Consider the following 24,908-nt stretch of genomic DNA (forward strand, 5'->3'; position numbering starts at 1 on the left):
ATGGGCCAGGAATCAAATCTGGGCCTCTCACATGGCAGGTGAGCATTCTGTCACTGAACCACTCATGAACACTGTTCGTGGCTTTTAAAAATATGAAGCTAACTTAGCAGTTTCTATAAGTGTTCTAATATTAATACATAGAATTTTATTTTCTAATTCATAGTAATAGCTACCATATACGTGATTGGTGGGTTGTGTGGCTAGCTTAACTTGAATAGTAAATATTTTAGGTTTTGCAGGTCCTATGGTTAGACACTGACAAATGCAAATTAAGGGATGTGTCTGTGTTTCAATAAAAATTTATTAAAGAAAAAAGCAGGTCAGATTTGGTCTGCTGACCCTGACTTAGGATATGGATTACTTCAGATATTTATTCCATCTGTTAAGAAGAAAAAAATTTGGTACTTCATAAAAAAAAAAAACCTACAGTCAATAATGTTTATCAAATATAGAGAGGAAAAACATATCACGAAATGAAAGAGGAAACAAACTTAAGCCCTACCTGACTAAAAAGTAACTTTTATTGACCACTAAGTTTCTGAAGAAGTTTCTGGTGTAGCAGGCAAAAAGAAAAGATTTTAATATTTATACAACTCTTGTTATCAGAAAGAGGTTAAGATGTCGATTTCTCAAATGGAAAGCTTTCTTCTGGGCCAGGAATTCCACATGACGCTCCTCCTAGAGACCTACCAGGGCAACACTGAGCAGCAGCCCTGACAACAGTTTTACAACAAATGCATAAACAGTTTGCAAACAGTCAAACTTTATAAAACTCCTCAGTAAAAGTAGGAGTCAAAACCTAGATATGAGAGAAGTTAAATTATTATGGCCCAAATTGCAAATGGATGGATGAATTAAAAGTTTCTCTCTCACCTAGGATGTTTTTTAAATAGGAGAGCTTTATTTAATGCCTCCAGTTTTTTGTGTATGAGATTAGTGAGTTTTTCCAGCACAGATTCCTGGGCAAGCTTATGAACTCGTCCATTATACTCACAGAAGAAAAGAAGAAACAAAGATAATTTCTGTAGGACAAAGCCTGTATGAATCAAGTCTTCCCTTCTTCCTTTCAAACTGTAAGAATGTCACAAGATCTTCAAATCATGGTCCATCTCTTTTGATTCTTAAGTAAGTATCCAAAGGAGAGCAGGGAGGGACTAGAAGGCCTTAAGTTTTCAGTCTCTGTTCACCGGAATGAGAGAGTCTAAGACTGGGGACTGTGTTTTATTCAGTGTACTGTCCTCCGTTCTAACAGAGTATCTCCTGTGCAATAAGTGCTCAGTAAAACATCTGTTGTGTGAATGAAAGAAACTGCATGCCCCTACATAGGGAAAATGGAAATAAAATCAGTGTAAAAAACTTCGCAATCAAAAAGTATTTTACAAGTTACAGAAGGCATTGGCTCAACAACCTCCTAATGTGTAACCACAGAACCTATTTAAAGGGCAGCACAGTGACAGGCTCCATGAAACTGTGCTCGAATGGAAGCTGTGACATGGGAAAGGTCTTTGCTTTCTCTGAAACCAAAGCAAAGGGAAAGAAGAGGGAGAACGACGGAGTCTTGGAAAAAGAACCACAATTAAGAAACATGGGTTTACAGGAGTCTACAGCAAAGAGAAAATAAATCTTCAAATGTAAGAAGTGCAACTGCAACTATTCAATCTCATTGTCCACAGGAACCTGCTTTTAGCATCCTTCCTAGGTAATCACTCAATACCTGACAGGATGACTCTAGTGATGGAGTCCTTACTACTCACAAAGGGAACACACTTCCATTTCAGACAGTTATTTATTTATTAATTCATTCATTCAGAAACTCATGGGCACTAAATAAATATGGGACAAGTGACGTTCTTAGATGCCGGGGATGTGAACATGCTCAAGACGAATGAAGACTTTGTCCCAGTGTACCTATAATCTTTGGGAGAGAAAGGTCAAAACAATGACCGTGCAGTATTCATTCATGCCACGATAAGAGGTATGAAAGATAAAGCAGATAAAAGGCTAGCAGAATGGCATAAAGGAAGGATCCTTCAAACAGGTTGGACAAAGAAGGTCTCTCCAAGATGATGATATGGCTAGGAAATTCTTTGTCCTTGAATTAATTCTATCCTCTGAAGCCATTTCAAATAAATCTAAGCCACTCTCTATTTGATGACTCTTCAAAATTTTGAAGGTTGAAAGGTACTAGTTTCTTTTCTACAGCAAACATTTATTGATCCCCCCCATTGGTCCCTGTCTCTAAAGGCCATGGCCCCAACAAAAAGCATTGCTCCAAAATGGTCTGGCCAGTACCAAGGAAAGTTGTATTATCATCTCCTTTGGTTTGGAGGCTCTAATTGTAGTAGCGATGTTTCTTCTGATGACAGCTTCTTTTTTTGGCACTTGTTAATATTGGTTCATTTGGAGCTCTTGCACAAAAACAGCTTTCAGTCTTATTTCATATGGGTTTTTATAAAATTAAATCTTTTTTCCAATCTATACTTGTGCAGTTGGAGCTTCACATGTTTTCCTTTTCAAGTGAACATGGATGGGTTTTGATAAATCAAGTAAACCGAAATTACGGGTTAAAAATTTTGTGAGTTAAGCTATTCTCCTTTTAATACTAAGTCTTTAAGGCTTCATGCTGTAACTTAAAGAAATGTTTGGGTATTTAACCAAAATAAAAAACAAATTAATTATAAAAGTAAAATATAAGCCGTAGTTTTAAATTATATATGTACATGTGGGTTCTTGTGTGTGTGTGTGTATGTGTGTGGGTGTGCATGTGTGCTGACTTTACATATAGGCCTTCCCATGTCTGTAATCATCTGACATGTCATTTTCTGAGTGTGATGTTGCTGTGGGACATATATGGTTTCATGCGTTTTTGGTCTGGACAATTCATACCAAATCCACTTAACATCCCTGGGAGACTAAATTGCTGAAATGTCAAAGGTAAATTTAGAAACACAAGTACATTTCAAACACATGAATGCTTTGGCTTATAGCTGTGGGAAGAAAAGGGGGTGTCCTATGGAAAAATAAATAAAATCTATGGAACTGAGTGAGAAACTGGACCAGGACGGGTCTGGGGAAGGAAAAGTAAATGGTGAAACTCTGCTATATAGGTTACAATTTCTTCTGTGCTATTCATTCACATATGCTATCCATATATAATTACTTGAATGCCATAGAGAACAAGTTACCTTCTACTTTCGTATACGGTTTCCACTGGTAGAACCATCCACGGAAAGGCTTGTTGTTATATTCTGCACACTGCTGGGCTCGAAAATCCAAGCTATTTTCATTACAAGGCTCAATGTTGCATAGCCGATAAATACGGCTAGAACCTGGGCAAAACTTGCCACCATACTGAGGCCTAAAAACAAAATTAAAGAACTTTAATATGCCAGCAATCAAAGGACTCACTGTTAGGCACAGACATTAATATAAGGCTGGGGGGGGGGGGCACTTAGGAGATGAACATTACCACAGTTTCTGCAGTAAATATCCTCTATTACAGGAACAGGAATAGTAGCATTCAACTTGCTACTTCATACAGCCATTGGCAGCCCTAACTAATTGATCAAGGATTTATTTTTTCAGAAATCAAACATGGCCTCAAAATCCTTCTCTGCACAGCCCTAGGCAGTCACTACCCCTGCTCGTTAATTGGAATTGGCGTGTTAAATTCAACTTATTTGCCATCCCTGATCAAAATTTCAGATGCTGGCAATTTCCTTAAAGACTGTTTCATAGAAGGTCATTCTTGAAACTTGTATTCTCTCATTTGTTATGGAAATCTGTAAATACACCTAAGTGTTCTTATTGTTGTGTATATGTGTATTGCACACACAAACACACATGCCCTATATGTTGGCACAAAAAGCTGACCCAACCTACCTCTCTAGTTTTTCTCCCATTTCCCCACACACTGTTGTTTTCCTACCCTTTGCCATCACCTGCTATTATGAAGAAGCCAGGTCCCTGGGGAGGGGTAGCGGTGACCCCCATCTGCCCAGGTGTCCAGGCCATGTTCTCCAATCCAGCTTTGACAGTCATTGAACTGATACCATGATTATCATCGGACTCATGAGTGTTTTATTCAATTGTCTCTAAACGTTGAGAAAAAGCATTCCCTAATTCTCATGTGCACAGTTATTTTTTAACTTTGCAGGTGGTCTAGACCATCCCTGCCAAGCACGATGGGTAATGGATTTCCAGAGTAAGGAATCCCATTCGAGAATAAGCAGTTATGTTCTGGTAGCAACCTCATTTAAGGTCTTGGGAGGCAGATTCCAGTCAGCCAAAACCAGAAAGCACACTTTTTTTCTTTTCCAAAGAAGAGCAGAAACCAAGCTTAAAATTACCAGTGACATCTTACCAGCTTTCTCCATTGCACAGAGCAATTGACTCTTTTCATGCCTCTCTTTGGATGAAGGCTGAAATCCAACTGTGTGAAATCCACAGAGTAGTGCATATAAAATTCAATGCTAAATGTTCTAAGAAATGATCATGGTGATGAATATACAACTATGTGATGATACTGTGAGCCACTGATTGTACACCAACTATGGAATGGTGATATGTTAAGAATGTTTATGTTCGTATGTCGTTTTGTCAATAAAAATATTTTAAAATATTCAATGCCAACATGTAGCATGAAAGGCGGCTTTAGGTTAATAAATTCATGTGATTAAAATTCCTTGTCTCTTATAGGAAGCACAAGTATGCCATAAAACACCCTTGGATTTGCTTCAGCATATTTTATCAAATCCTCCTATAACTGTATGCTAAAATGGATTCAACAGAAACGGGAAGTGTCACACTGCCAGAATGAGATTTTATGCTGTTTCAAAACATTCTGGAGCAAAGACTTGACCAGGCAGCAGGTTTGTGCCAGATCAAATCCCTGAAGATTTCTTAAATCATTATCTAACTAGCACTTAGGAAAACCTTAAAAGCACCATATCATAGCCCTTAATATTCCTGGACATCTTTCGAAAGCACATTTAAAACTAACTTCTCAGCTTAAGACATTCTGTCCGAGATTTTACAAATAGCCTTCATTTGGACTAGTTTTACCTAATAAAGTGAAAGAGGACCGACCACATGTGTTACTTTTCAATGCAAAGAAGTTGTAACACGGACAGGAGCTCAAAACTTATAGAGCCGTCCCCTCGTTTCATAGATGAAGTGAAAACCAAGCTCGTAGAGCTCACAAAACTTGCTGAATAAAGGTCACACGGCTAGAAAGAGACAGAACAGAGCTAAAACTCAGATCTTGAGTCTGTCCAGGATTCTTCATTTTCTCTCTGCCTGCATTTAACTGAGTTAGATGGTTGCTGGAAGAAATGGGAAGGAGAGGGAGGAGAAAACCAATGATTCACAATGGTTAGGGGGCTGGCCTTTTGTAATGAGGCAGACATGGATTTAAATAAACTCTCTGCCTTTTCCCAACCTGATTTTAGGCCATTTTATTTACCCTCCTCCTCTGTAAAAGGGGAAGAGTTGTGACAGTGAACTGAGATAACCTTGTCAAGGGTTTAGGGCAGCATCTAGGGCAAAGTTAGCACAAATACATTGCAGCTATTTTAAAAATCCTATTATATTTACTTGTTAAGTGCCCACACCATGTTGGGCATTATCCTATTTGGTTTCTACATATTAAACATTTCATTTTTTTAATTGCGGGATAAGGTCAAAGTGATCAAAATAATGAAGGTCAAGAATTTGGAATTTTCAACCAAATCCTCAAATACAGACACTTTTCTGCAGCTTTAAACATGAGTGTTAGGATAAATTAAAAGAAAAAGTCTACCACGGTGTCCCTTGGTGTAGTAAGTTTCTTAAGATTAAAAATAAAAGTAGAATCAGTCTGGAAACAAATTTCCAGGCACATGTTTTTGCCTTTATATTATGCTACTATAAAGTATAGCTATATGTGGTTCTGCATAATTTATCAGGTTATGACTGCAATTGGTCTTGATGATGGTTGGATTATCAGAACCACTTGGGAAGCTGAGACAGGTCTCTTAACTTCCTAGTCCTCCAAAACTTTCTAAATAAGAAAATATGATGGGGCAGATTCAGAGATCAGTATTTTTTTTTTTTTATAGCACCCTTGGTGATTCTGATAAGCAGCTGAGATTGGAAATTACTGATTGAAGAATGAGCCACAGACTTGATTCAATTATTCTGGAGCCATGACTTTTCTCTAGCTCCACATGCTAAGTTAGATTACGGTAGGTGGTATATTATTCTTTCTCAAAGAGACTCACTTCTTTGGAAAGTTCTAGAATGCTTTAGCATGTTACTATTACATTTCTTGAACAGAGTTAATAGGAATTTCATGAGTCTCCCTTACAATATTAATAATTGAATAGTCAAGGAACCAGAAAAAAGTCAAAGAACTAAGACTGTGGGATCTGGGGCTGAGTCTGTCACTTCCGGTGTGGTGACCTGGGCAGGTGTGGCTGCCCTGACCTGGCCCCTCTGCCTTACCTGTTTCCCATCAGTAAAATCATTGGATTGGACAATGGGTCTCAACCCATCTGTCAGTTCCAACCTGACTGGAAGCAAATGCCTGGAGGAATGTTTTGGGAAGGTTTGGGCTCGGATCAATTAAAAATGCCGGCCATTGACATGGGAAAAGAAGGGCCGCAGGTGCCTGGGGTTTGTGATTCCAGAAGCAGATAACTTTTCTATTGCTTTTTTTTTTTTTCACATGGGCAGGCACCGAGAATTGAACCCAGGTCCTCTGGCATGGCAGGCAAGCGTCCTTGCCTGCTGAGCCACCGTGGCCTGCCCTTTTCTATTGCTTTGAAGCTCAAATATTTGATAAATCAATGAATCATCCAAGAAGAAATCATTTTTTATGAAATAAAATATGTTCTGGAAGATCCAATATTATTGTATACGAAATAGAAAGCTCATGCTGCTCACATGAGAAAATGAAAATGGTTATGCAGAGTGATGGGAACACAACCAAATATTTAAAATGGAGCAAGAAAGAAATCAGTAATTTGAAATAGGGGAAAAAAGAGTTTACCGCCACAGAATGAATTAAGAACAGAGAACAATTAATTCAGTTGTCTTGGGATAGCTAATTGTCGACCTGTGTTATTTGTGACTTCATGCATAGTTACAGTAAACACCGTCCTGATTAGCTTTAATCTTGTTTAAAATGTTAAAGCTGCACCAAGTGGAACTACTTTAGTGATTAATTCTTTTATAAAGCATCTCTAAAATTACAATATGATAGTTCCATGAACAATGCCCTATTATAACAAGAGTTCTCAATCCCACAGATATGAGAGAGGTTTAATTTAAATCTCAGGGGTGTCATTCATGTACTTTACCAGCAGAGCTATTAAATTAGGTAATCTATTTCTTTCTTGGGAAAATATCTCGATTGTAAAATGTTGTGATGTATGAAAACCAGATCCATGAAATACGCTGCAAAAATGTAAGTAATATAATGATTTTAACAATTCTATCCAAGACACAGTCTACACTCAAAGTATCTGGAGGGTAGTTTTAATAATCTGGTAAATGTTATAAATGCATTGCAAGCCTGCTTACCATTGAACCCAATTACTGGGCCTGATTAGACCAGTGATTCCTAGCCAGAGGTGATTCTGCCTCCAAGTGGCATTTGGTAATGTGTAGAGACACTTTGGTTGTCACAATCGGGGAGGAAGATGCCACTGGCATCTAATGGATAAAGGTCAGGAATGCTGCTAAACATCCTGCCTGCCCAGGGCAGCCCCCTGCAACAATGAATGATCGGGCTCAAAAGTGCCAAGGCTGAGAACCCCTGTCCCCAAAGCACCTGGCAAACCATGGTCAAATGATCTCAAACCCTGCATTGAGATTTTGGCACAAATTAGCCCTTTCCTCCAGTTCAGACTTCTGACTCAGACAAAGTACCATTTTTCTCCTTTAAAATTCCCTTTTGCTCTAGTTTCATTATTTATTTTAATTCTCAATTTACCACCCATTTATACAATGCTTATGATGTGCCAGACACTTTTGTAAGCAAAAATGTTAATGTTTGACAAACATCAACTCATTGGATCTAGGTACTATCATCCCAGTTTTACAAATGTGCATCTGAGGCGGGAGGAGTGAGTTGCCTGGAGCCATGTAACTAGGAAATGGCAGGGCCAGGACACAAACTCAGGTTGTTGGGCTTTGGAGACTGGGCTGTGAATGTCCATGCTATACTAACTACTCAAATCTTGTCATAAAATAAAATCCACTATTTCCCAAGGCCCCATCACATTCTTTTCATTCTATCACCCTTGACAACTCTCCAAAGTCCACTTTCATCATTGAGGCCTCTCCCCATTGCTTCTGAGAGCTGACCCTTCGTTACTGGTGAGCTTGGGTTAAGGAAGATACAACCCACGTGGACCTTGGAATCTTTTGTTGAACACTCACTGAACGTGCCCCAGTATGTCAGGTGTTCAACAGATGCAATTTCTAATCTTTCCCAAGCCCTCCAAGGGAAGTGTTATTATCTCCATTTCATTCATTCAATCCAAGCTCAGTGCTCAAGTGACTTTTCCAAGGCCACATGGTTAATAATTGGCAGACATGGAATTTGGAGCCCTATCTTTCCATCTAAACCCTGGCTCTTTCTACTTCACCATATTGATTGGGAGATGTATATCTCACAGGTGTTTCATGTGAGAGTAGATAAAATAACATAAAACCACCTCTGCATTCACAAGGTATAGCTTAGGGTCTACTGGCCAATTTCAATCCTTAGATGGTTTGATTACTTTTCACAGCATTTTTTTTTTTTTTTAAGAATGGAATTTGTTGTCAATATCTTAAATACTGGAAAATTTCACATACTAAATTTTCATGAATTTCTGGTTTCTCCTGAAATGTCAGCAGACCTGTCAACATTCCTGCATGGCAAAAATCAGCATGCTTTCTCTAGTTTGCCAGTTTGAGAGACACAAACACCCCACCAGCCAATATCACAGGTATTTGATTGTGTAGCCCTAGCTTAGATGAAAAAGCAGCTTAGATTTTGGAGCTCTTGGGCATCATATTCACACACAGCATAACCCCTTTGCAGAATTTTTGGTTTCTGCCCCCATCACCTACCTCCAGTGCCTTTAACCTTTATATGCAAACAGCAAAGCTCTATTGGTTATTATAAAGGAGAAGGAGGAAGCTATAGGATAAAGTCATATGAGCACTGACTATTCCTTACTTGGGGTTGTTGCAGTGTCTCTCCTGGTACTTGACTCCACCGCCACATGTCCTGGAACATTCTGACCATTTCGACCAGGTAGACCACTGGCCATGGATGGGCCGGGGCCCATGTTCACCAAACTTGACACACTGGCCTCGCCGACACCACTGGGAAAAGAGTGGGTGACATGTGTCCTGTCAGAGACCACCTGGGAAAGCATGGGGAGATGCAAACCATGCACGGTCACAGGAAAAACAAGTCTGCTGGCCAGTAAGAAAAGGCACAACAACTGGATAAATTCCTTCACTTGCCGTGCTTTATAAACACCCGGTTACTCTGTGTTTACCTCCTGCTTTGAAGATTGACATCTGGAGAGAAGGGACACCTATCACCAGCAGGCTCAGGATTACATATGCTCCTTGAGCTGTCAAGGTTATATATTCAGAGAAGATTCCACTGGACAGCCAGAGTAGTCAACAGATAAAATTCCAACAGGGTCTCCCTTGAACAACGGGGACCCCTTACTAAAGTAAAAGCAGTTTTTTAAATATTAACACAGAATTTATCATTTTGAATGATTAACTCTCCACAAAGACAGATTCAACTATGCATATTTTATATTTTTGTTTATTCCAAACCATCTCTATGGGACATCTCTTATGAAACTGAATAGCTTTTAGTCTGCACAAATTCTGCTCTTCAGATAACACCCTTTGTCTTGTTCAAAAGGTCCCCATTTCAGACTTTCTAATGACTCTGAGTGTCTTTGATGAATTAGCACTGGGTCTTTCATTGGCAAATGATCTGCCAAAGTGGAGCAGGAGCTGTTTCCTGCTTTAGCCTTCCCATTTGAGTTCTTCTTTGTAATACATTCCATGCTTCATTGGTCATCTCTCTCTGTGGGGGTTGCATTAGTCTCTGGTAGTGATTTTTTTTTTCAGTGGTGCTTTTATTATGAGCAAGTTCTGCATGACTTAGCATAACTGCACACTTTCCTAAAAACCTCTGCAATTAGATCCAAAGGGCTGGCGTTCGGACCCTGCCAGGTTTTGCAGAGGAGCAGGAATTCAGTTACAAAATTATAGAGAGGTTGTTTGACTTTCAAATCTTCACTCCCCGCGCCCCCCATTATAAATTTGGCTTTGTGGCTGTTTATTGTGTGGCCTGCTTGCTAGTGCACTTTGTCTCGGTTAAGATATTGCTTCCTTTCTTCAAATTCTTGCCATGTGCTGGTTACTTCTTCTGTTTGTGATTTTTCTTTTTCTTGGATTAATTGCCATTTTGGACTTGGCACAAAATTCTGTAACAGCACTAAGAACGTTTTTTGGCAAAGCGATGAGACATTTGAGGATTTTGTCTACTACAGCCACACATCTTCCCTACCTGGAGACTCTGAGCTCAGTGGCTGAAACAAAATAACAGCCACAGCAGAGAAGCTACAGGTTCTATATGTAGACGGTTCCATGTGCCTCAAAATGGTGCCAACAGCTTTATCAATAGTGTGACAAATGACCTTCCCCAAAAGGTTAGGTATTAAAAATCTATTATCCCCATTCTCTGGATGAGAGAAACTTAGCAAAGAATTATTAAGTAATTTGCTCAGAGTCACACAGCTACAGAAGTAGTTACACAGTAGCTGAAACTGGATTTCAACCCAAGAGCCAAAGCTACTAATGAAGGGGACACATAGTACATCTTACCTCAGAGGCCAATTGCTAATAATGTTTCTCAACTCTAATCACATTTCTTTCACAGAAATCAGTTTCTCACTATTTGTATCATTTGATTCATTTGACGACTTTCTTTTTTTTTTTTTTTGCATGGGCAGGTACCGGGTGACTTCCTTTTATTTCAGCATTCACCCTACTATTGAGTTAGACTGCTGACCTTACAACTTTTTCAGTTCGTGTCAAAATCAGAAATATATAGGAATACACTCACTCACACACATGCTTATACAACGCTACACATAATATGTAGAAAAATACAATACATATGGATATATAATTTTACCTATCTACCCAAACATACTTATTTCTGGTGCTGCTTCTAATTTCAAATGGAACGGCCATGACTTAGGCAAATGGCTGTCTCCAGATAAATGTTTGTGGCTTTCACACTCACACACATTTACACACATTTACAGGATGCAAGTATTCCTCAAGGACCAGGGACTACAGAGGGCATGGGAAAGGACTCAGTTGGATTTTAGTTAAAAAACAAACAAAATGACAAACAAACTTTAGCAGTCGCTTGTCTGTGCAGAAAGTAGGGTGAAACATGGATACAGCTTGGTCCTGGCCTCATGGAGCTTACAGTCTAATAAATACCCTATTGAAGGGCCTCGTGAAGAAAGGATCAGACGAACCGAGATCTGAGTGCAGTCACTGTTAGACTGGAATGACAGATGGAACTTATCAAGATGCTTTCTACTGAGGGTCACCTTCTAGTTGAAGGCTTTTCTCCAATAAATAAGTACAGCCCTGGTGTTCAAAAGTAAGTAGGAAAAGGGGGTGGTGGAACAAGGGTAGTTCAGTGGTAGAATTCTCACCTGCCATGTGGGAGACCCAAGTTCCACTTCCCAAAACAAACAAACAAAAACCAAACAAAAATTCAACAAATGGTGTTACAGTAATGGAATACTCACACTACAAAATGAAATGTGACCCCCACCATACAGCATACACACACACACATACACATACACATACACACACACACAAATAAATAAAATAAGTAGAAAAAGGGAAGCGTGTGTGTGTGTGAGTGTGTGTGTGTGTGTGTGTGTGTGTGTGTGTGTGTGTGTGTACAGGGCGAGTATTTCTAATTTCTGGCTTGATTTGTCTCATGATCTATTAATTGAAGTCTAGTCCAGGGGAATTATAGTCCCTACAGAACTTAGAACCCTGGTGTCTTTTGTAACCAAACTTAGAACGATGCCATTTATCACTGCTCTCATTTATCGTACACTTTTTGCACATTTTCTCAGCCTTGCCTTTTAATGAAAAAAAATTCCCATTAATCTTCAAGTTATAACTTATAACCATAAAGTATCAAGTTATAACTTTTGATCCTTTAACAATAAGAAATGACTTGAGTAGTATTTATATTTTCAGGTATTTAATTAATTCATCGTTAGTGTATATTCACAATGAAAAATCCTCAACATTTTCAGTGAGAATCCTTATTAGAATTTTCTAAGACCAGTATATCTGATTAAAAATTGCCCACAACGCTGCACTTGTTAAAATGTTCATTTTTTTTCTTTAAAATAAAAAGACTTAAATCATGAATCTTTTAAGAGCTATTAGCTTAAATGCTGTAACAAATATCTGACAGGGTTTGCCGAACACATTCATTTTTGCAGTCCTGTGTCTCTGTCTTTACTGTCTGTCTCTCCCTAAGAAGTCTTCCCTTTCTCTCATCCAACTGGGGAACTTCAATTCAAACTCCAAGGTCCATCTTAATGTACCGCCCCTTGGAGCTTTCCCAGGTGCATGCCAAATCCTGAGTAATATTCACTTCCCATACATCTGGGCCTCGAAAGCAACTAAGTGCTTTAAACAAAATATGTTTAAAAAGACAGTTATTGGTTTCTGCACAGGTCTCCCTACTCAATTGTGAACTCGTGAAGATTTAGGACTGAGATATGTTTATCTCCACATCTCCAGAGTTCTCCAGTTCCTGATATCCAGGAGTCAATACATTATTGTGGAGTTGAATTAACTTTCAATGACCGATTCTTTTTTGTGGGCTGGTGCTACCTTCAAAGAGACAATAATAGAGATGAACAAATCTGTAACATCCTTCCTCTCTCATCATTCCCAGTCTTTAAAACGAACTCCCCAAATCTGGATCATTTACAGCTTTCTCAAGGGCACCTTTCCCTCCAGACTCTAGTAGGAAAAGAGAACAAGAAGAGAAACTATAACATATGAAAGTCTTTCAGTGAAAACATGGTTCTTCATGTGGAAACTTTGGGTCAAAAATGTCTCTGGCAAAAGATTTTCTGGTACAACATTCATGGAGATGATCCCTATTCTTCAATAAGAATCTCACCGTAAGTGTTGGAAATCTAAGGAGCATGTCAAATTCAAGAGCGTTCTGGGGAGGTGAGATGAAAGTCAGAGGCCACTTGAAGAGGGACAGTCATTCTTGTGCCACTAGAAGGGACATTTGATTTCTGAGGCCTTTACATACCGCATCAAGTATAAACGCAAACAGTTGACAGTGAAACCAACTTGCCCACTGAAATAAAGAATTCTTTGTTCTAAGCCTCCATTTCAAAAAGGAAAACAATGGCAAAATGCAACTAAAAAAAAAAAAAAAACTCCTTGAAAAGTTGCATTAACTGGGTTATAGTAGCATTAAAGTTTATAATAGCTGCTGTTTTTTCTAAAGAAAAATAAGGAACTATATGCAACAAAGGCGTTTCATTGCAGGGTCACCACACGTATGGTTTGGATTCTATGCCTTATCAAGTTTCTAGCACTAAAAACTAACAAGTATGCAGTTTACCATACTCAAGCCACAAACGGTCCCTTCTGCTGCAGGCATAAATTTGGTCTCACATCTGTGGCCCACTCGGTGGCACCAAAGTGACTTGCAAATGTCCTGTAAGGGAAGAAGGGACAGGTAAACTTGATGATAACAATAAAAATGAAAACATTCAATATTCTTGTGCACATTATGCTTTGCGTTGGTTTATGAAATGATCCAGAAAGTGGAGGTGAGTGAAGCTGGTGGTAGCAAGATCAGCAGTCCTATGTCCTGGGCAAATGTGTAAGTAGCATGCTCCATACTTCCTGCATGTTCATGTGTGCTTAGCAATGACTGGGAGGTGGCATCAGTCAATTTGAAAAACATTGGGATGGGAACTGACTAGTAGACCTGGCTTTTAATAATGGTAATAACCAGTGTGGCAGAATGGGCCGAGACTGGAATACAGCAAGCCTGATTCACGTGCCTGTCCTAGAATTTCAGGTTGCAGGCTCTATGGCCACGCCATGGAAGCCCTTTAAACTATGGTTTCTCCATGTGTAAAATAGTGATAATAATAGAACTGGCCTCCTTAGAGTTCTTCTGATGGAAAAATAAGGCCATACAGTTAAAATGATTACGTTGCTTGGCACACCATTCTCCAAACTATTAGCTGTTAACATCATCACCATCCTCCATTTATATTGCAATTTCCAAGCACTGATATAATTTAATTCTCACATTGGATTTATGAAATAATTTAATTCGTGCTTTTCTGCGGTTGGCAGAATTGTGGTCCCTTCAGAGATGTCTACGCTCTTATCCTCAGAACCTATAAATATCTTAGGTTACATGGAAATGAGGAATTAAATTTGCAGATGGAATTAAGGTTGCTTAACAGCTGACCTTAAAAGACTACCCTGGGCTCTCCCGGTGGGCCCAATGTAATCCTAAGGGTCCTTAAATGTGGAAGAGAGAGAAAGAAGAGAAGTAGAAAGATGTCAGCAGGAGAATGACTCAGCTGGACATTGCTGGCTTTGAAGATGGAGGAAGGGGAACCTGAGCCAAGGAAGGGGGGGTGGCTTCTAGAGGCTGGAAAAGGCAAAGAAATGGATTCTCCCCTAGAGCTTCCAGAAGGAGTGCAGCCCTGCTCATATCTTCGTTGTTAGCCCCATGAGACCCACTTCGGCTTCTGACCTCCAGAACCATGAGATACTCAATGTGTATGTTTCAAGTCACTGAAGTCTGTGGTCATTTATCACAGCAGCTGCAGGAAACTAAGGCCTACTATTACAGTTCTGGTTTGCTAGCTGCCGGAATGCAATATACCAGAAACGGAATGGCTTCTAAACAGGGGAATTTAATAAGTTGGTAGTTTACAGTTCCAAGGCCAAGAAAATGTCCCAATTAAAACAAGTCCATAGACATGTCCAATTTAAGGCATCCGGGGAACGATATCTTGGCTCAAGAAGGCCAACGATGTTCAACGTTTCTCTCTCAGCTGGAAGGGCACATGGCGAACATGGCAGCGTCTGCTGGCTTTCACGTGGCTCTACCAAAAAGGGACTCTCTCTGAAATGGTTCCTCTTTTAAAGGATTCCAGTAAGCAACTCCACCTTCAGTGGGTGGAGACACACCTCCATGGAAATCATCTAATCAAAAGTTACCACCCACAACTGGATGGGTCACGTCTTCATGGAAACAATCAAAATGCTTCCACCTAGCAATATTGAATGAGGATCAAAGGGCATGGCTTTTCTGGGGTCCAACACAAATTCAGACCAGCACAACTACTAAGACCACTTACCAGATGAGGAAACCGAGCAAGCTACTAATACTTTCAAAGCAGCCAAGCCACACGGCTGGTAAGTGTCAAAGGTCAGACTCATGCTGGCCTGATTCCAGAGCCCTGGGTCTCACCCACTGCTCTGGATTTGCCATTAATAGATGTTGGAAAACTCTCAACTTCTCCAGGCCTCTCAGTTCCTCATCCTATAAAGTAAAGGGATTGAACCGGATTCCTTCTAGCTCAAACATTTGGAGTAGCTGTTCAGAATGATGTCACTAATGAAATGTCAGAATCACGTAGCATCAAAGTGATTCCATTTTGTTCTATTTAGTAAGGTAAAAAATGTGAACACAAGCATTTTGGGGAAAATATTAACAATCTGGGAGGGGGACAAAAAAAGATTTTTGCAGTTACTTCTTATAACCCTGAAAATTCAATTAACCAGGTACCCAATTCCCCAAGCATCCCAGTTAATATAGATTTTATGGTTAGGGAATATGGCAAGAGCATGCTTAAGAGATATTTTATAAAAATTTTCCACAGGACCAAGAAAAGAAAACATAGGGAAACCAGAGATATGTGCAGTAGTGAGTCTGGTCTTTTAGATTATAATAGTCTTCCCTCAAAAGAGAATGGAAGGTTATTTATAAAGAAAAGTTAGTTGAATATGCTGAGAATAAAAAAAACAAAAAACAAAACAGAGGGGTCCTGCTTGGAAATACCACCACCAGCAGTAATCTCAAACACTGATGCATGTACACACACACTCTCACACATCGGTTCCAAAGTTCCAAAAAGCTCGTAACACAGAATACATAAAAGCTTCCCATGGAAAAGGGACCTGCCACAAGACCCTGGTGCAAAGCATAAGGCAGCCTCTGAACAAGCTGAATTAGAGTCATCACCTCTGTGGGACCCCATATCCGGGTCCCCTGGTCTGAGGGGAGTCAATTCATGTGGAAAAAAGGAAGTATCTACATCAAAATGGAGGAACTGAGAGGTAGCTGCTGAAACAATCAACACCATGGTTGGAAAGGCTTTCAGGATTAAATTGTCTTCCTTTTAACAGCCAGGGAAGAGCCAGAAGCCATACTCATGGCTTATGTGGCAGCCACCAACATGGCCCCAAGGCTGACCCAAGAAAAGGAGGTCTAGACTCTATAACCAACGCCAGGCCCAGGGCTAAGAGAGGGGGGCTCAAGTGGACCAAGATAACAAAACAACCCAAAAACACAGGGATTCCAGAGTGAAACAAGACAGGCTGTGTGAACATGTTATTTCTTTTGTGGTGAAGTGCAGAAGTCAAACATAATTATAGCAAACTACATGCTTTGGCAGCCATGAAAGCTCTCTGAACAAGCTCCCCTTCAGTGTAAACAGACAGGGGAATTTGCACTTTTCTGTTTGTTCCTTCCTCTGCACCCCCGCCCCCATCAGCACACTTAACAAATCCCTGTCTATAATTCTCAGGACCTAAGGCATAATTTAAGGGGAATAAAAGCACCACAGAGACTCCAAGGTCCCTTTGGATATGATTTTTTTTTCTGAACTAGATGACATTTCTAAGGACAGAGTCGCAGCTGTAGGGTATTCTGTCCTGTCACTCACTAGCCATGTTCTCCAGCTGTATTCCATAGGATGCCTGTCCCTTCAAGTGAAGTGTGACTTGCTAAAATTGTTCATGGTTTTCACAAATCTAATTTAATGCAGCAGTTCAGACTTAACACATCCAAAACATAATTCCTCATCCCTGTCCCAAAAAACCTGCTCTATGCTAAGCCTCTCTCCATCGTACTTCACGACACCTCCATATGCTGCAGTTGCTCAGGTCGAAAATGCTGGCGTCCCCTTTGACAACCTCATTTCTCTCACATTCTGCCCAGAAACCTTCCACTATAGCAAGGGATTGTATTGGCTCTACCTTCAAAATATTTCCAGAATTCACCCTCCTCACAAGTGTGCCTGCCTCTACCCTCCCCTGCCATCTCTACCAGTTAATTCTCAACACTGTGACAAAAGCTGCACTGTCCGATAGGGTCGCCACTAGTCACATGCAGCTATTTACACTTAATTTTTCATAATTTAAAATTAAATACGATTTAAAATTCACCCCCTCAGTGCCCCTCGCCACACTGCAGAGGCTCGATTGGCCCATGTGGGACAATATTTCTATCATCGTAAAAAGTACTATTGGACAGAGCTGAGTTAGAGTGAGCCTTCCAAATCAAGTCAGCCAGAGCATGTCACTTCTCAGCTCAGAACCATACAACGGCTTCTTGCTTTACTAGGAGAAAAGCCTAAATGCTTATAATTGCCTACCAAACCACACATGATTAAGTCCCTTTTACCTCTAGGACCTCACCTCCTACCAGTCTACCTTTCACTCTCCCTGCTCTAGCCACACCAGCTTCCTTGATGCTCTACAGACACCTAAGCTTGCTTTCTCCTTGGGTCTTCTCAATGGCAGTTCTATCTCCCCCAGCTATCTGCAGGGCTAACTGACCCTCCTCTCCTTCAAGTCTTTGCCTAAATTTCACCTTCTCAGTGAGCTCTCCTGTGAACCCACAATTACAAAATGCAATTTAATCAGCTACCACTCAATCAGCCTCCCAATTTCCCCTACCCTCCTCGATCTTTATTGATCTCATGCAACTTTCTAATATTCTACATTATTTACTTATCATTTTTATTGTGCATTGTCTGTCTCCCGCATTAGAATATCAGCACCACAAGGGCAGAGGATTTTGTTTTTCCCCGATGTATCCCAAGCATCTAGTAAAGTAACTGGGCAAAGTGAGGTTCAATAAATACTTCTCAGTACATCAATATATGAATCAAAATATTGACTTCAAAATTAAAGGTAGGGTGGTGGCACGGTGGCTCAGTGGCAGAATTCTCACCTGCCATGCCAGAGACCCGGGTTTGATTCCCAGAGCCTGCTCATGCCAAAAAAAAAAAAAAAAAATTAAAGGCAGCCTTCAATTTTATAAAGACTGTGAAATCCTTAAGAAGAGTCTTCAAGAATCAAAAATAAAATAGACAAATACAGTAACGCTAAAAAAATTGAGTGCTGCTGCTATGAGTTATTCCTCAATTATTTTACTGGATTATCATGGTAACCCTCTGAGGTACATATGACTATTACTTTCATTGTACTATGAGGAAACTGAGGTTCAGAGAAGTTCAGTAAATTCCCTCAACCTACCTTGGCAGATAAATCTGTGTTTAACTGGATTTAAACACATTTCTGCCTGACTCCACAGCCCAAACTTTGAGCTAAGCTTAACAGGATTAAAAAGAAATGGTGACCTTGAATTGCCACTAGTACCATTTTAAAATCAATTTATTGGGATATAATGTACTACAATAATATGCACCCAGTACAAGTGTACAGTTTGATAAGTTTGGCAAATGTATACACAACTGTGGACACCACCACAATCAAGAAAGTACATTTCCATCCCCTCAGAAAGTCCCCTCCTGACCTTTTCCAGTAAGTTCCTCACCCAGAGGCAACCACTGTTCTAATTTCTATTACTATAGATTAGTTTCGCCTATTTTTAAATTTCATATAAACAGAATCTCAAGAACATGTGTTCTTTTACGTATGGTTTATTTTGCTCAACATGTTTTTTAATCATCCATGTTTTCTATGTATCAATGGTTTGCTCCTTTTTGATTGATGAAGAGAGTGTGAATTTACCAAATTTGCTTCTCCATTTACCTTTTGACAGACTTTGGGTTGTTTCCAGTCTTTGGCTCTTATGAACACATCAACAACTAAGAACATTCTTAGGCATGTCTTCTTGTGAAACATGTGCTTTTATTTCTTTCAGGTAAATAACTTGGAGTGGATTTGCTGAGTCCAGGGGTCCAGAGGGCCAGGTATGTTTAACCTTAGAAATATTTTTTTAAAAAACCTGCCAAACCATTTTCTAAATGACTATACTGTAATACTGTAGGTGTAACTGACACCAGTGAACTGTATATTTGGAAATGTTTACAATGGGGGGGATTTTATGTTGTATATATGTTATCAGAATAAAAATTTAAAAAACAAACATAGGATTATAAAAAATAAAGTGCCTTCTATACTCTATCTGAGAGTTCCAGTTGCTCCATATCTTTGATGACATTTGGTGCTGCCAGTCTTTTTAATGATGCTCATGCAAGTGTGTGTGCAGTGGCAATTCACTGTGATTTATTTATATGTTCCTAATAATTGATATTGAACACCATTTCCTGTTGATTATTTGTCTATCTTCTTAATGATGTATCATTTAATTCTTTTGTGCTCCCTTTTTTGCTCATAGGGGAATTGTCAGTAGGACCATTTTGTATTTCTTCCAGGTAGAAAATATGGAAGGCAGTATAGTATATTGGTTAGGAGTATGTACCAACCAGTCCCAATTTTAGTCCTGCCATTTCTTAGTTGTGTAAATGTGAGCGAAAGTTCATTATCTGTGCTTCAGATTCACTATCTATACAATGGGGATCGTAATAGCACATACAACAAAGGGGTGTTGTAGGCCTTGAATATATGAATATATATAAAAAGTGTTAAAGTGTTGCTTGGTATACAATTAGCACTGGGTAGATATTAGCTATTGTTATAGAAAGAATTTGTGCTGGTTTGAAAGGAAGTATGTCCCCTAGAAAAGCCATGTTTTAATCTAAATCCCATTTCATAAAGGCAGAATAATCCCTATTCAATATTGTATGTTTGAAACTGTAATCAGATCATCTCCCTGGAGATGTGATTTAATCAAGAGTGGTTGTTAAGCTGGATAAAGTGATGACATGTCTCCACCCATTTGGGTGGGTCTTGATAAGTTTCTGGAGTCCTATAAAAGAGGAAACATTTTAGAGAATGAAAGAGATTCGGAGAGAGCAGAGAGTGCTGCAGCACCACTAAGCAGAGAGTCCACGAGCCAGCGACCTTTGGAGATGAAGAAGGAAAACGCTTCCCGGGAAGCTTCATGAAACAGGAAACCAGGAGAGAAAACTAGCAGATGATGCCGTGTTTGCCATGTGCCCTTCCAGATGAGAGAGAAGCCCTGACTGTGTTCCCCATGTGCTTTCTCACTTGAGAGAGAAACCCTGAACTTCACTGGCCTTCTTGAACCAAGGTACCTTTTTCTGGATGCCTTTGATTGGACATTTCCATAGACCTGTTTTAATTGGGACATTTTCTCAGCCTTAGAACTGTAAACTAGCAACTTATTAAATTCTCCTTTTTAAAAGCCATTCTGTTTCTGGTATATTGTATTCCTGCAGCTAGCAAACTAGAACACTTTTCTTCCTCAAGTTTTTAAAAAGTTCATTCAAACAACTAAGCAAGATTTCACTGCAATCTTTGATGCTAAAATGTGGGCTTTTAGTTTTCTTGTATACTGGCATGTTCTGCCTTTTGTTGGGGAGATTATTTAGCTTCAATTTTGTTACTGCTGGATTCAAAGGAAACAACAGTTAATGCCCCCTGTTTGCTTTGTTAGTAGATAAATAAGACACTGGAGTAAGAGAAATGGAGAGCAAGATAATAACTTATTTATTTAAAAAGATGAATTGGAAAATGTGCTGAGATCTGTGGCCAAATAGGCCTTCTAATGGTATCTCCACTGTGTATTAAACTAACTGCTACTTCCCATTGGTAGGCAGAGGAGACAAGCAAAAGTATCCCCAACAGAGGCAGGTCACCTACAGGATGGCAGAGAGAAGCAGGCATCCTGTTTCCACCAGGAGCACAAGAAGAGAAGATACTGAGAAGGTACTGAACAATGCATGGTCAGATGTGCTCTCATCAGGCAGGTAAGGTGCTCCTCCTTTGGGGAAGGATGAAACAAGGAAAAGAGGCAAAATCCTCCACTTTAGGGAAAGGAAGTGCTAAAAACATTAGCTTTAGTTATCATAAATCCAGTAAATATTTACTGAGTATCTAACATGTCAAGTACATGCTAAGCATCTACTGGGACAAGAGATGCACACAGACGGTTATATGTAGTATAATAAGCTTATGAGGTGACATATGATATGGATGTGGAAACCAGAGAGAGGAACATTTAAATCTCCTTGGGAAAAAAGGAAGTAACACGACGTGAATCTTTGTGACAATGATTAGGTGACAAACACACAGATGACCAGGCAGTATTGTAGTTGGGAAGGCATATAACCAAAGGCTTGTAGAACAGAGTGGGCAATATTTGAAAAGCATCAATATTGTTGGAATTTAAATTGATGGGAAAAGGTGATAGAAGTTGAAGTGTGATGCAGGAGATTTTGTAGCTTTTTGATTTCAAAATCAAAGTGTGACTTAGATACATGGAAGTTTCTCTTCATTCTCCACTCTTTGACTTCAAAGTCACATTCGTGAAAGAAAAACACATGCCCATTCTACCACATTTGGCATATCCTTCCCTTCAGGAGAAAAGCTCTCTGAGGTGACAGCCCTGAAAATATTCATCATTATCTGAACACCTTTCCCACAATTTCAACTCAGAGCCAAACCTCATGGTGGGTCTATAAATTACCACTTACTGAGCTCCTGCGATGTGACAGCAAGTATGCTGGCTACTCAGTTACCACTGGGTAAACTAAAACAGGATCATTTTCTTCCACTTCTCATTTCTAACTCAGTAGGATAATCAGCTTGGGAGGTTGATCGGAGCCTTTACACACTTGGGGTATTCTGGAAAATAGCTTCAATTCACTTACTGGGGCAGTCAGTAAACATTTAATGAGTGCACCACAGTAAAATGGCTGCTCTAATAGCTGTGGCAGCAGCCCTCCTTTAGGCCTGTCCAGAAAATGGGGAGCTGTTAGCCAGATTAGCAAATCATTTTCGTCAACACTTTGGGAGAGGGTAATGGAGATCAAATTTGCTACGCCAAAGACACAGAAAGTTGGGGCGTGGGAGAGGAACACCTAAGGTGGCGGGAGTGGGGAGGAGGAGAGAGTGTTAAAAAAAAAAAAAGCATAGCCAGTCTCAGGGCTTTTTTTCAGGGAAGACTTTGTGAAAGAACATCCAGGTGCGATGGTGATGGTATCGCTGAGAAGATGAGGCAGGGAGGACAGGAGCCTCATGGTTGATTGAAGGATGCATCTCCACCAGGAGATGAATCCTCATAGATGTACCAGGGAGAAACAATTATTATCCTCACCTTATGCATATGGAAACTGAGGCTGAGACCTTAGGAAACTTGCCCAAGGTTTTAGGAAGTAATGGGAGGAGGTCTATTTAATTCCTAAAGCCAGAGATATATATGTGTGTATGTGCGTGAACGTGTCTGCATAAAACCGAGGACTTTCTAACTCAGTAGTTCTCAGTCTTCACCCTGCATAGGAATCACCCAAAGCCTTTGATAAACTCTTGACAACTGGGTGTGACCCCCAAATTGCATTAGGTATTGGAGATTGAATCATGTCCCACCAAATGGCAGTATATTCAGGTCCCAACCCCTGGTCCTGTGGGTGTGAACCCATTTGGAAATGGGAGCTTTGAGGATGTTATTAGTTAAGGTGTGCCCAAATGAATGAGGGTAACAATCCAATATGGATGAAGTCCTTACAAGCAAAGGAAACTGGACATAGAAACAGCAGCCACAAGAGCAGCCAAAAGCTGGAAATCAATGTACCCGGAAGAGAAAGGAGAAGATGCCGCCATGTGCATTGCCACATGACCCAAAAGCTAAGGAACCCCACAGACTGCTGGCCAGCCAGAAGACACTGGCCCTGGGAGGAAGCAGGCCTGCTAGCTTCTGAAACTTTGAGTCAACAAATTCCTGTTATTAAACGAACCCATCCTATGTTATTTGTTTTAGTAACCTGGAAACTAAAACATTAGGCTTGGGCTGAGACCTAAGAATGTATATCTCTAAACTCTCAAGTGATGCTGATATGCTCATGAGGCTGGTTTAACAGACACTTGGAGAATTATTTCCTTTTCTGCTCTTTTGTCTTCTAATCACTATGCAAAACTGCATTTGCAGGAGGCACAAAGAAAAAAAGTAGGTGGAGTGAGGCAAAAAGACACAAAAGAGAAGGAAATGATAGGACAAATGAAGAGCCGTATTGTTGGAACTGGTGTTAAAGTCCATAATAAACAGTATAACTAGGAGATTTTGTTGTTTTGGAAAAATCTCTTAACCAGGACCTAGCAGGGAGATATTTACTATCCTCAGAGGCATGCCATGTTACAAGTTATATGTAACTTTAGGTATAATCTCAACAGGTAGGCTGTGGGGAAAGATATATGGATCTTCTGCCAAAAGTATCAACTTAATAGGCAACAGATAGAGTTGTGAATTTGTTAGTTATACACACGATACACCAGTATTTGCCAAAGTAAGGTCGATGTACCATGAAGGAAGCACCAAATAATTGTGGATAGTATATGGCTAAACTCTTCTAGTAGTTATGCATTTAAGTTGCATTAGGAAAAAAAAATCCAATTGCTCATCAAACCTGTGATTTGATGGATATTATTTCTTAGGACAATACATTTTTTTAAAGTGAGTTACTTGCGAAAAAGCAGTAAGTGAACGATAATGTAGTAGAGAGATACAGTACCACTGACGGAGGTAGTTAATGACTGAATGTCAACTTAAAAGCTGAAACTAATGGAGAGGAAGAAGCTTAACAACAATGTGGAAATGCAATATGCCAAAACTAAATGTCAGTAAGTAGGGAATGCGGGGGAGCGGTACGGGATTCTCTAAGGAAGAAAAGGAGCTGTCCTCATAGAGGCTGTGGTGAAGGTATGGCTATGTGATTACATGGGGAGCCACTCATGTTTTTACTTAGGTTGGGTTGTATGATGTGTGACTAAAATTGTTTAAAAATGGAAAAACAAACTCAATGTGAGTGATTCCTTTTACTCAGTTTCTACCATTTTAAAGTTTTGTGGCTCTAGGCATGTTGAAATGCCTTCTCTGAACTCCATGTATAAGTTCAGAAGGTTTTTAACAAAGATTAAAATAAAGTAAAAAAAAAAAAAAAGTCTCTGCAATTTCTGATGGGGAGCAGACTCGCTCAGCAAGTGGTGGTGGAGGAGGAGGAGGAGAAAGAGGAGAGGGGGAAGAAGAGAATGAAGAGAAGGAGAACGAGTAGGGACAGGGAGAGGAGAAAGAGCTACAACGAACCTCTATAATTTCCACCTACCCAGACCCTCAGGCCTTCCATAGTTCTGTCTTCGGGTCCGGAGAGTAAGCCAACTGAAAACACGATTCTACTTTTTAGTGCTGTTGAGATTCCAACACTCAGTGATATGGCCCTTGAGGGCCAGGTGGAAGAAGGCTGCTCTTGCTTTAGCATTTTCCCAATATCAAACGAAGGCCTTGACACCAAAATTATTCAAGACGCACTTCTGAATTTTTATATATATCAAAAAAAATCTCTGCTAATAATATTTCATCGACTAGAAAAGGCATATGAAGTATTTTGGGATGGTGA

At 39.8% G+C, this 24,908-nt stretch overlaps 1 protein-coding gene across 1 annotated transcript in view; it reads right to left on the reverse strand.

Annotated features, from left to right (window-relative positions):
- ADAMTS18 (ADAM metallopeptidase with thrombospondin type 1 motif 18) overlaps positions 1-24,908 on the reverse strand; it is a 159,656-nt gene that overhangs the window by 41,331 nt on the left and 93,417 nt on the right. Inside the window, exons 9-11 of the mRNA XM_077133096.1 lie at positions 13,712-13,807; positions 9,212-9,360; positions 3,186-3,358 (exon numbers count right to left, since the gene is read on the reverse strand). Of these exons, the coding sequence (XP_076989211.1) occupies positions 3,186-3,358; positions 9,212-9,360; positions 13,712-13,807 (418 nt within the window). The remainder of the gene's footprint in view (positions 1-3,185; positions 3,359-9,211; positions 9,361-13,711; positions 13,808-24,908) is intronic.

The sequence above is a fragment of the Tamandua tetradactyla genome, chromosome 16 (assembly GCF_023851605.1).
Source record: "Tamandua tetradactyla isolate mTamTet1 chromosome 16, mTamTet1.pri, whole genome shotgun sequence".
Lineage (NCBI taxonomy): Eukaryota > Metazoa > Chordata > Mammalia > Pilosa > Myrmecophagidae > Tamandua > Tamandua tetradactyla.